Below are 11,205 nucleotides of genomic sequence, written 5' to 3'. Positions count from 1 at the left end.
TTCTTTTGAATGGTTCAACTGGGCATAAAAATTGCGTTTTATATTTCTCTCAAGACTAAGATAAACATAGCCTTTCAAACACTTACTGTTTTTGTGTGAGTATGCCTGCGTGCTCATGTGGAAGTCAGGGGATAATGTGCAGGACCCAGTACTCCTCATGTAAGTTTCTAGGATCTGATTCAGCCTCAGGCATGGCAGCGAGTGCCCCTGCACAGTCATCTCAACAGGTCCATAACCTTTTGTTTTTACTGGTTAGAAAGAGATCTTGGCCCATTAAAACTTAAAACATTAGCCCTTTGTCTGGCCTATCCTGTGAGTATTTTTCCCAGGTTTGCATTATGTGAGAAGAAAGACTTTTAGGGACTGGGAAGAAAGCCAAAGGAAGATGGAGAGGGGAGTGTAAGAGAGAGGAGAGGTGGAAATGGTCAAAGCATGATATATTCATGCGTGGAAATGTCCCAGTGAAACTCTCTAATTCGTACAATTTATATGTCAAGTATTTCAAAGCACACATGTGAGCTGAGATGGTTTAGTGTTCTTAAATGTTGTATGAACGTGTGAAGAAACTGCATGACAAAATGCACCAATTTCATGGGAAGTTATTCCTGATTCTGAGAACCCCCGAAGGAAGCTTCATGGAGTTGGAGATGGATGGGCAACTCTGAAGAGAGTTCTAGCTCTGGAAGCTGACCGACCCATGCAGATCTGACTTAGTATGTTAACTGATGGCGGGTGTCGGTTTGAAAACTAGGCGACTAGCCATGAACTCCGGTCAGGCTTCCATCTGACAACCTCTGTTGGTGGTATAAGGGCTGATAAGGCCTCGGGCTCTGATGGACACGCCAAGAGCTGACGTCAAGTCCGTGTGACGTCATCCGCGCTATGGCGCTGGCCGCCAGGGGCCTCCGGAGGGCAGGAGACGTCCCCGGGCTGGAGGTGGCTCCGCTGGAGGTCTCTGGCTCTGGAAGCTCAGGTTCCTAAGCTTCCTAGCCACCTCCACGCTCCGCCTTCGCCACGCCCTCTGCGAGTCCTCCGAGCATCCCGCCGCCAGCCGGCTCGCCCGCCCCGCGGCGGGCACGCGCACGCACGCAGCTGCGCACGCGCGCCCCCCCGGGAACCCGGAAGTGCGAGCGGAGCCACGTGGGTGGAGCTGGCGCGCAGGTCGCATGGGGGAGTCTATCCCGCTAGCCGCCCCGGTGCCGGTGGAACAGGCGGTGCTGGAGACGTTCTTCTCTCACCTGGGTATCTTCTCTTACGACAAGGCCAAGGACAATGTGGAGAAGGAACGAGAGGCCAACAAGAGCGCGGGGGGCAGCTGGCTGTCGCTGCTGGCGGCCTTGGCGCACCTGGCCGCGGCCGAGAAGGTCTATCACAGCCTCACCTACCTGGGGCAGAAACTAGGTACCTCCGCCCGCCCCTGCCCCTGAGGAGGAAGGAAAGGGGGTGCGCTCCCCGGTCAGCTTGGCTTGGATGGCCCGTCACTCCCAGCCGCAGGCTCCACTCTGCCCAGGTCTCCTCCCATCGGTCCCCCTTCTTCCCTAGTGTGCCTCAGGCCCCGCCCACCGGCCTAGGTGGACTGGGAGGATGCTCTTCGCTGGGCTTGCTCCAAACCCCGTGGGTTGACGGTTTTGCACCGTGCATGGATCGGTTTCATAAACGACAAGTTAACTAAGTTCTGTGTCCCCGATCTAACTCACTAATTAGACCTCACTGTGGTCTGAGGAGCAGAAGCAGGCGATGGAAGCTAGGTGTGTTAATAAATGCTATTTTGTCTAGCCTCTTATACAGAGGGGCGTCCTGTCCCCTCGTCAGTCCTTCAGTGCACATTAAGTGATTAAGGAATGAGTGGATCCTGGTCAGGAAGGACAGGAATTATGCAAAACCTTAACTGGAGAGGAGTTGGGGGACAGGATAGTAAACACTGCTAGTCCTCATGTAAATTTTAACCCTCAAAATAAGATGCAGGAACTCTTTTTAACCGACTACCACTACAAGAAACAGACAGCTTCATAAAAGCCAAGGGCTGTGCATTCAAATATTACTTTTAGTAATAATGGCAAATGATAGCTGACTACCAAACAGTTGGAATAGGCGGTTGTGATACTTTGGTTTCTTCTTGACCCTTTAGTAATTAAAGGTTGGAGGGCCTTTCGTGAGTGAATGAAGGATACACATCTCTGGCGTCAGAGTGAGTGTACGTTACATATAGAGTTGACCCCTTCTGTTGCCAGGTAGCTCACTGAATGCTGAACTCCAGGGAAAGGGCTTTCTGAGATTATGAAGACTGTAGCTTTTTTTTTTTTTTTTTTTTTTGGTTTTTTGAGACAGAAAAACACTCTGTTTTTCTGAGACAGAACTCACTCTGTAAACCAGGCTGGCCTCGATCTCAGAAATCCACCTGCCTCTGCCTCTGCCTCTCAAGTGCTGGGATTAAAGGCGTGTGCCACCACGTGTAGCTTTTCAAATGATTGTTACTTAGTTATTGGTAAAAAGCAGTCAGGGATTTCACTCTGTATACTTTTCTCTTTACAGTGTTAATGGGCCCAAAGGTGCAATTGCTCTTACAGTGTTACAGTCCGGTTTCCTAGCGAATTGGGTGTGCAGTCTCAAACGTGAACACACCTGCCTTGAATAATCAGATTGAGTGTGTGTGTATATATATATATATATATATATATATATATATATATATATATTTCCTTTATTCAAAGCATGTACAAATATTATTTATATGATGCCTATTCATGTATGCATTTGATATATATCATATATACATATATATATATATATATATATATATGATATATTCTAGCAGTAATATTGAAGGTGGATAATATTCTGGCAGTTTGAGATGTTTTAGGCTTCCTGCCTATAAAAATGATGATAGATCCAGGTACCATGATTCTTAACTTTATGGTTGTTTGAGCACATCCATAGGATTATCCTCCACGTATGTATGTATGTATGTATGTACCAGATATAGAAGATGAGAAAGAAAATTGGGTTTCCTAAAGTCCATATGTGGATTCCAAATAAGTCTGCACTAAGTTTGAATTGTATGCATCAGGATTTTGTGTAAAAAGAACTGGCCACCACGTCTACAAACCTGTTCAAGTCCTTTACTGTCTCTGGCTTGGCGTCTGTGAAGTGGTCCTTATTGTATAAAGGTCTGAGTTGTGCTTGAACCTCAGCTGTCTTGTAGGGGAGCTTATCTCAGTTCATACCGTGAAACATGACTGGGGCCTCCAGGGCTGATCTCCGTTCTAAAAATGACACGTTTAAGTCCTTCGTAACTTCAATGCTCAGGTAATAGTCAGTATAGGTTTTGTCTTTGAATAGTGGTGCATGCATGATATTATGGTTATCAGAGAATGGGAAAAATTATTATTTAAAGCAGTGACCATGTATTTTGGAATTCATACAAGTTTCTTTGTGAGGCAAAAATGAAACAATTATACATATTTTTAACATCTTTTGAAGCATTGCTTGGGCATGGTAGTACATGTCCTCAATCTGCCCACTCAGGAGAGGCAGGTGTGAGTTTGAGGCCAATCTGGTCTACAGAGCAAGTTCCAAGCCAGCTGGGGTTGCATGGTGAGACCCTGTTTCAAAAGACAAAACAAAAGGAAATGTGGTTGGTCTGAGAAGTCTTTACAATTTTTTGAAAGTATAATTGACAAATAAAAATTGTATGTACTTGGCATATCCAAGTTGATATTTTACTGTGCATTATGAAATGACCACCACAAGCAAGGGAGTTGATGACCCCCACCACCTCACTCTCAGTGTGGTGAGAACACTTAATTAACTTCTATTAGCTTAGCACATTTCAAGTGAGTCTGAACTGTTGTAGTGGCACAGCATGCTTGTAAGCTCCAGTGCTCCTGAGGCAGGAACAGGAGGATGGGGACTTTTATCTTGGCACCTTCTCCATGCTTTGAGGGCAGAAAAACACTAGTTTGAGAAAAGACAGTGGTTACAACGTGCTGAGTGGGTAGCAGGGGGATCTGAGACTGTCACAGGAGCCCACCCTTTGATTCATTACAGGAGCACTTCCTCACACCCTGATTGATCAACCTTGGCAAGCTCGGAGGTGACTTAAGAATGGATGTTTAAAAGTTACTACAAAGAAGTCCTAGAGTAAAATGCTTAGGATGCTAACGCGTTCTTCATGCTTGAAATTTTATGAGGTAAAGGTGGAGACCTTGGAGAAATAGTCACTGTTAACTAGAACATTCTGGGAAAAAATATTCAAAACACATCAGAATTTGTAACTTGAAAATACTGGAAAAGAAAATGAGTTAGGTGTTTCTGATTGCTTCCCAGCATGAAGGAAGACCTAAAGGAAGACGGACCCTCATTGGGTACTAGAAAGCAGGGCACTGTCCTTGTTGGGTGCTAGAAGGCAGGGCACTGTACTCATTGGGTACTGGAAGGCAGGGCACTGTTCTCGTTGGGAACTGGAAGGCAGGGCACTGTACTCGTTGGGTACTGGAGGGCAGGGCACTGTTCTCGTTGGGTACTGGAAGGCAGGGCATTGTCCTCGTTGGTTACTGGAAGGCAGGCAGGGCACTGTCCTCATTGGGTACTGGAAGGCAGGGCACTGTCCTCATTGGGTACTAGATTTTTGTGCACTTGTAGAAATCATCGTAGTGAGCACTCCTGTTTCTTGTCATTGTGCTAAAGCCTTGCACCTGGCTCTTTGATGGGAGATCCAATGCTTAAGAGAGTATTCATGAAGCTGGCTCTGTGATTAGAGATATAGTCAGTCATGTACAACTTTGAGAGTAAATGATACCCCTACTGTTCAGTCCTCAGGGCTGTCGTCAAGGATGGAGTTGCTCTGATTCTTCTGCAGGGTTTTTGTTGTTGTTGTTGTTTGTTTGTTTGCGTGTTTGTTTGCATTGGAGCAACAGTTATTTATCATCAGTTCTTGGTCTTAGTAATTCACAGTGTGGTGTTTGCCAGCCCTGTCAAGAGCATGGCATACCCCCTCCCCCATGACCCCAGTGTGTGCTTCATAAAAGGAAGTATGAGTGTGCACTCTCATTTGCTGGCTCAGCCTAAAAGATAAGATTCAAGGATGATCCATCTCTGAAGAAGAAACAATGTGCTCTGGGCTACCAATCCTAAAGGAAGTGTCTTATAATCATAGGATCTCTGTTTTAAAAGTATATCTGTAAAAAAGGAGCACTGTTTGTTTGTTTGTTTTCTTAAATCTAGGTTTTATGTTATATGTAAAGTAACTTTCATTCACCTTAATTGTCATCTTTGAGGCTTATTTACTGTATCTGTCTGCTAACCTAGGCCTAGCCCTGGAAGCTTCTGGCCTCTGTACAATCTTATCTAGGCCTAGAATGTTTTCAGCCTCTGAGACTTACTGCTGAATAAGCTCACCCTTTCTAGCTCTTTCTGAGCTCTGGCTGGCTGGTTCAACTCAGCTGTTGTGGCTCAAAACCCCTCTCCAAGGTGACTGATTCATTCTGGCTTCTCTTTCCCCATCTGACTTTTTGCTCTGCTTGGTCTCAAACTAACCCTGGCAATCTTTTCTGGCTCCTTCTCATTCTCTGGCTCATTCTGTCTTCCCCTGTGTCTGGCTTGTTCTCTCTGCAGCCTGTCTCTGTAAAGCTCTCCCAGTAAAACTGCCTCCTACCTCCTTCTGCTGCTCTGTGAAACTCTTGGTAAAACTGCTTCCTCTCCTTCTTTTCTCTTTCTCTGCCCTGCTCCTTCAGTGGCTCCCCTTTCCTCTCCTTGTGAGAGCTGACATATCCTGTTCTGTCAGATCTTTCTCTGATTCATCACTTTGCCTGCCACTCAATCACACATCACTTTCAAGCATGGCTGCTTCCTTCTACAAACTAACTTTACCCTCGTTGTTTGGGATTAAAGGCGTGTTCTGAGGGTGTATTCCAGCTGGGGGAACTAAACGTGTATGCTAAGGGCTAAGCCACACCATAACACAATCTTGGGGTTCACAGTGTGACCAAGTATTCCACAGCAGTTATGTGCTAGGGTAATGATGTTTTAAAGTAACTTTGAATGTGGAGTTGGGGAACTTACATGTGAGTAAGTCAACCCCAGGTCTAGCCTCATGATGACTTTGTAGCCAGTCCTCATTCTGACTTGATCTTCAGGGACCATGGTGGACACAAGCTCAGTGGGCTCCACAGGCTCGAGATTCTTTTCAAGTGGGTTTTGGGAGGTGCCGGGTCCTTTTGGTTTCTCTTCCTTACCGTCATCAGCTTCTGTCATTTGCTTCCCAGGGGGCCAGTCGTTCTTCAGCAGGAAAGACTCCATCCGCACCATCTACACTTCCCTGCATAACGAACTGAAGAAAGTGGTGGCCGGCCGCGGAGCCCCGGGCGGAACGGCTCCTCACGTGGAGGAACTTCTCCCCCACCTGTCAGAGCAGCTCTGTTTCTTTGTTCAGGCTCGGATGGAGATCGCAGACTTCTACGAGAAGATGTACGCCCTCAGCACACAGAAGTTCATCAACACGGAAGAGCTGGTCAGCACCTTGGATACCATCCTCAGGAAGTACAGCTCCAGGTGAGTGTGCAGGAGAGTGCCAGCCTGTCAGCCCCACACAGGCTTCCCTCTTAGGAAGGCCTCTCTGGGACCCTGTACTCCACTTTGTATGTGCTCATTAGAGAGCAGGCATGCATTCGGCACTTTGTTAGTGGTGCTGGGTGGGTGCTTCTCTAAGTCATCAGGAGAAAGAGAACTCACACAATAGAACAGTTGCACGGGACTTGGGAGATGGCTCAGTGGGTAAGAGTGTATGCTCTGCAAGCAGGAAGCCCTGACTCTAGCCATGTAGGTTGGGTGCCACTTATGCTCCTGTAATGCCGGTGCTAAACAAAGGTGTTGTAGACAGAAAGATTTGCTGATGTTCAGCAAGAGATCCCGTGACCACGGAACAGGGCGGAGAGAGAGAAGCAGGGTGCCTGATGTCATCTGCTGGCCTTACTATGCCCAGTTCTTGGGAGCCTCAGAAGAACGCCAGGAATTGCAAATCCCATGTAAAAACAAAGAGAGCCTTTCTTTCACGAGTCAGACCCAGATTGCAAGCCTTTCCCACTGTGCAGGTTAAGGATGCGATGCCCATGTCCAGGGACTTGGAGTATATTTATGTGCATATATATATTTGGGGTTACAAGACTGGGGAGGTGACAAAGGAAAGCCATCCTTCAAACCTGATGATGTTTGTTCAGATGGGGGGGGAGCGGGGGACAGACACATGCAGCTGGGGGCCGGGGTAGGGGTGGGGGAAGTGGTACCTTCCTGACCTGGGAAGTAACTTTATGGTGCTACTCAGGAGCTCGTGTGTTTTTACAAACTGGTCACCGCTGTCTGGAAACACTTAACTTCCCTTTTGTCCTGGTTGAAGCATGGGCCTCTTATCATTTCAAGGATGTTTGGTCCTTATTCCCTACAAGGGCAGGAGCCATCTGCACTGGAGAAGTGTTGGATATCTATCAAGGGGAGTGCTAGCCTCGGTGACACAGGGGCTAAGGTATGCGGGGGTTGTTAGGGAGAAGAGAGTGCCACCATGAAAAGGGGGTCGCTGTATTCCTGCGCCAGGCTGAGCCCACACTGTTCGTCTTTTCCAGAGGCCAGCGGCATTTATGCTGGGAAAGTGGGGAAGGGAAGCTCTAACTGTGCTAGTGGGAAAGTGCAGAGGCAGGCTTCCTTCTTCTCTGCAGCCTCTGTGCCCAGGGACACACACCTGCATGCACCATACAGTTGCCCAGAGAGCAATGTGACCAACCAGCCAGTAGTCTAATAAATGATCTCTTTAGAGAGACAACCTGGGAGTTACCTCTGTTATTCTCATGTGGTTGTGAATATGTGTTGGAAATTCTTCTATTTGTTTTTGTTTTCAACTTTTAGTGAGGGCGTGTGTCTGTCATTCAAGAGGACAAACAAGTGCTTTGGAACACCTAAGAAATTATTAAGAGGCCAGTTTTAACTTAAAAGGTGTTGCTCAACTGGAAAATTGCTGGTATTTGAAAAAAACGTACTCCTTACAAAGAGACAAAACTCTTTGTGATGTGCTGCACACTGCCTAACCCTGGAAAGAGTACTTGAAGAATTGCAGGAGCTTAAGAACACCTTAGTGAAGCCAGGCAGTGGTGGCATATGCCTTTAATCCCAGCACTTGGGAGGCAGAGACAGGTGGATTTCTGAGTTCGAGGCCAGCCTGGTCTACAGAGTGAGTTCCAGGACAGCCAGGGCTACACAGAGAAACCCTGTCTTGAAAAAAAACCAACCCCCCCCCCCAAAAAAAAACCCTTTAGCTAGAGTGAAGGGCTTCCTTGAAGCCCACTACAGTAGTTATTACTTGGTTTAGAAAGATCTCCTTTGAGGTACACCACACGTTTGGATGTTTTGCCTGCATGTATGTATGCGCACCACATGCATGCTGGTGCATATAGAGGCCAGAGAACTGAAGTTACGGGTAGTTGTGAACCGCCATATGAGCTCTGGGTATCGAACCTGGATCTTCTGTCTTTTTTCTTTTTTTGGGGGGGGGGGTGTTTCGAGACTGTTTCTCTGTGTAGCTCTGGCTGTCCTGGAATTAACTGCAGAGGCTAGAGAGATGGCTCAGAGGTTAAAAGTATATACTGCTCTCGCAGAGGACCTGAGCTCAGTTCTCATTCTTATCTTTATCTGAGGCTAATTACTATAGTACCAGGTTATGGAATGGGTAGTTCACAACCACCTATGTCTTAGTATTTCATTGCTGTGAAGAGACACCATGACCATAGCAGCTCTTATAAAGGGAAATATTTATTTGGATCTGGTATACAGTTCAGAGGTTCAGTCCATTATCATCATAGTGGGAAACATGGCAGTCTGAGGCAGACATAGTGCTGGAGAGGTAGCTGAGAGTTCTACATCTTGGCAGGCAGCAGGAAGAGAGAGTGACACCGGGCCTGGTTTGGACACCCAAAACCACAAAGCCCCCCCTCCCTCCCACTGTGCTTTCAGAAAGGCCACACCCACTTTAACAAAGCCACATATCAAATAAAAATGCAATGCCCTGTGAGCCTGTGGGGGCCATTTTTGTTTAAACCACCACAGCCTGTAACTCCAGCTCTAAGGGATCTGATACCTCTGGCCTCTAAGTGCTCCCATGCTCATATATGTGCAGGCCCCTCTCCATACTTAAAAATAAATCTTGGAAAGAAAAGAAAAAAATTGCAAGCAGAGTATCATTAACATCGTTACTATACGACCAACAATTCTAGTTCATATATTCTGAAAAGCTGACGTGGCAGCTGGACAGTCCCTTGAGTATACTAAATGCCAAGTCATTTGCTTAAAGGGTGAGTTTTATAGTGCATTTATGAACACAAATTAATACCAATAAGGATGATGGAGAGATGGTTTAGAACCCACTCCTGGCTTGTACTATCTGTAACTGCAGTTCCAGAGGACCTGATGCCCTTTTAGGCCTCTATGGGCTCCTAGATACACATGCTACACAGAAACTCACTTAGTGAATACACAGATGTCCTTCATCCAACCTTACATCTTGTTAACATTTGCCACGCTGACTTTCTCTCTCCATGTGGATAACTTTGTCTCTGGAAGTCAGATGCTAGTCTCCTAACTTGGCCTTCCTAAATACTCAGCTTCTCTGCTTCCGAGAACTACACACAGTCATGATAGTGTTCATACTCAGAACATTTCACATCAGTTTTCTTCCATCACATAATATGTAAATCCCCACGCACTCTGGGATTATTTTGAAGTAGAACAGTGTATAGAGATTGTAGTCAGCAATCTAAATCCATGAATTTACTTCCTGAAACGTGACTACAATATCAAGATACATTATAGTAAGGGATGAAATTTTTATAAGTGTGAAGTACTTGCTCTCAGTAAAAAGCATCACTGTAGCACAAGGTCACAAAGTTGTAAAACACTTTTTGTAATGCAAGTGAAAATAAAATTGTAGTACTATCTTGACTTTGAGATCGTATATTTTATTTCTTTTTAATTATATGTGTAGGGGGAGGCATGTGCATGTGAGTGCAATCACCCGTGGAGGCCAGAAGAGGGCGTCAGATCGCTGGAGCAGGGGAGACAGGTGCTTGTGAGGCAGCTGATGGGAGCCTGGGAACTGAACTCAGCTCTAGGCGAGTGCTTGGTGCGCTCAACCCCAGCCATTCCTCCAGTCCCTGAGATGATGGTGTGGGTTCATCATTTCACAGGAGCTGGAAACAGAGTGGGGGAGGGAGGGGAGAGGACAAAAACCTAAAAGGAATGTGACTCAGTTTGAGTAAGGGTCAGATTACTCAAGGTCTTAAATACCTTCTTATGATTTTGAGGAAAGTGATTTTTAAAAAGTGTTAGATACTCTTTTGTGGCAAATAGATGTATGAAATCAGACTGTCATCTGCCAATTAAAAAATTATTTTAGATTCAATTACAAAATAATGGGTTTCATTGTGGCATCTTCTTACATAGGAGTCACTTTACCCTCCTCCACTGCCCTGTGCCCGTCCTCCTGCTGGGTGCCCCTTTAATTGCTGTATCCCCTGTGCTGGGTGGGCCCTGCCTCGCCTTGGCCACCATTTTGTTTTTAACCACGGTTAACTATGAAGGGGATTTGAGGTGGAATTATTAATAGTTTTCTGGTGAGTGCTATATCCCTTTATTAAATGTGTTTATCTCTTGAGCTTTGGGGTTATAGTGTTTATCTGTAAAATGGGTCTGTGAACACTAAAATAATTTATCTGTGGACAGTGGATGTCTCAGAATTGTTTTTTAGTTGCACACCCTGACGAGCGGATTCCTTGTTTTGATGATAGTCACACAGTTCTCAGAGTGAGTGAGTGAAGAATTAAAGTCAGTGTCAGTTCTCCTTAATTTTGGACAGAAGTTAGTTACTTTCATTAAAAGAAAACCCACCAAATTCAAACTATTTTCCTAGGAGAATAAGATGAAATGCTCAAGATCTACCTGAGTTCTAAAAATGATTCAGCGTAGGCTCCGCCTCTTTCTACTCCCCCTCACACACACACACACACACCCCAGCCCCTGCCACCATCCCCTCTCCCACTGAGGCGGCTCTGTCTGGCAGTGTTTGGGGCTTTATGCTGTTGCTGTTTTGATAGTGTGAAGGGTTTCTCAGTATGAAGTGGCATTTCCACTGATTTCTGCTCCCCCCTCCCCTCCCCTCCCCTCCCCTCC

The 11,205-nt window shown here is 46.0% G+C and overlaps 1 protein-coding gene across 2 annotated transcripts in view; it reads left to right on the top strand.

Annotated features, from left to right (window-relative positions):
* The first annotated feature begins 1,146 nt into the window (after positions 1–1,146).
* The window catches only part of C9H12orf66 (chromosome 9 C12orf66 homolog), a 12,709-nt gene continuing 2,650 nt past the window's right edge, over positions 1,147–11,205 (top strand). Inside the window, exons 1-2 of one of the 2 annotated variants that reach the window (XM_021205588.2) lie at positions 1,147–1,401; positions 6,264–6,549. In XM_021205588.2, the coding sequence (XP_021061247.1) occupies positions 1,167–1,401; positions 6,264–6,549 (521 nt within the window). In that variant the 5' untranslated portion in view covers positions 1,147–1,166. The remainder of the gene's footprint in view (positions 1,402–6,263; positions 6,550–11,205) is intronic. The other variant, XM_029542394.1, reaches the window with a different exon arrangement.

The sequence above is a fragment of the Mus pahari genome, chromosome 9 (assembly GCF_900095145.1).
Source record: "Mus pahari chromosome 9, PAHARI_EIJ_v1.1, whole genome shotgun sequence".
Taxonomy (NCBI): domain Eukaryota; kingdom Metazoa; phylum Chordata; class Mammalia; order Rodentia; family Muridae; genus Mus; species Mus pahari.
This window is presented reverse-complemented; position numbering and strand designations above follow the sequence as displayed.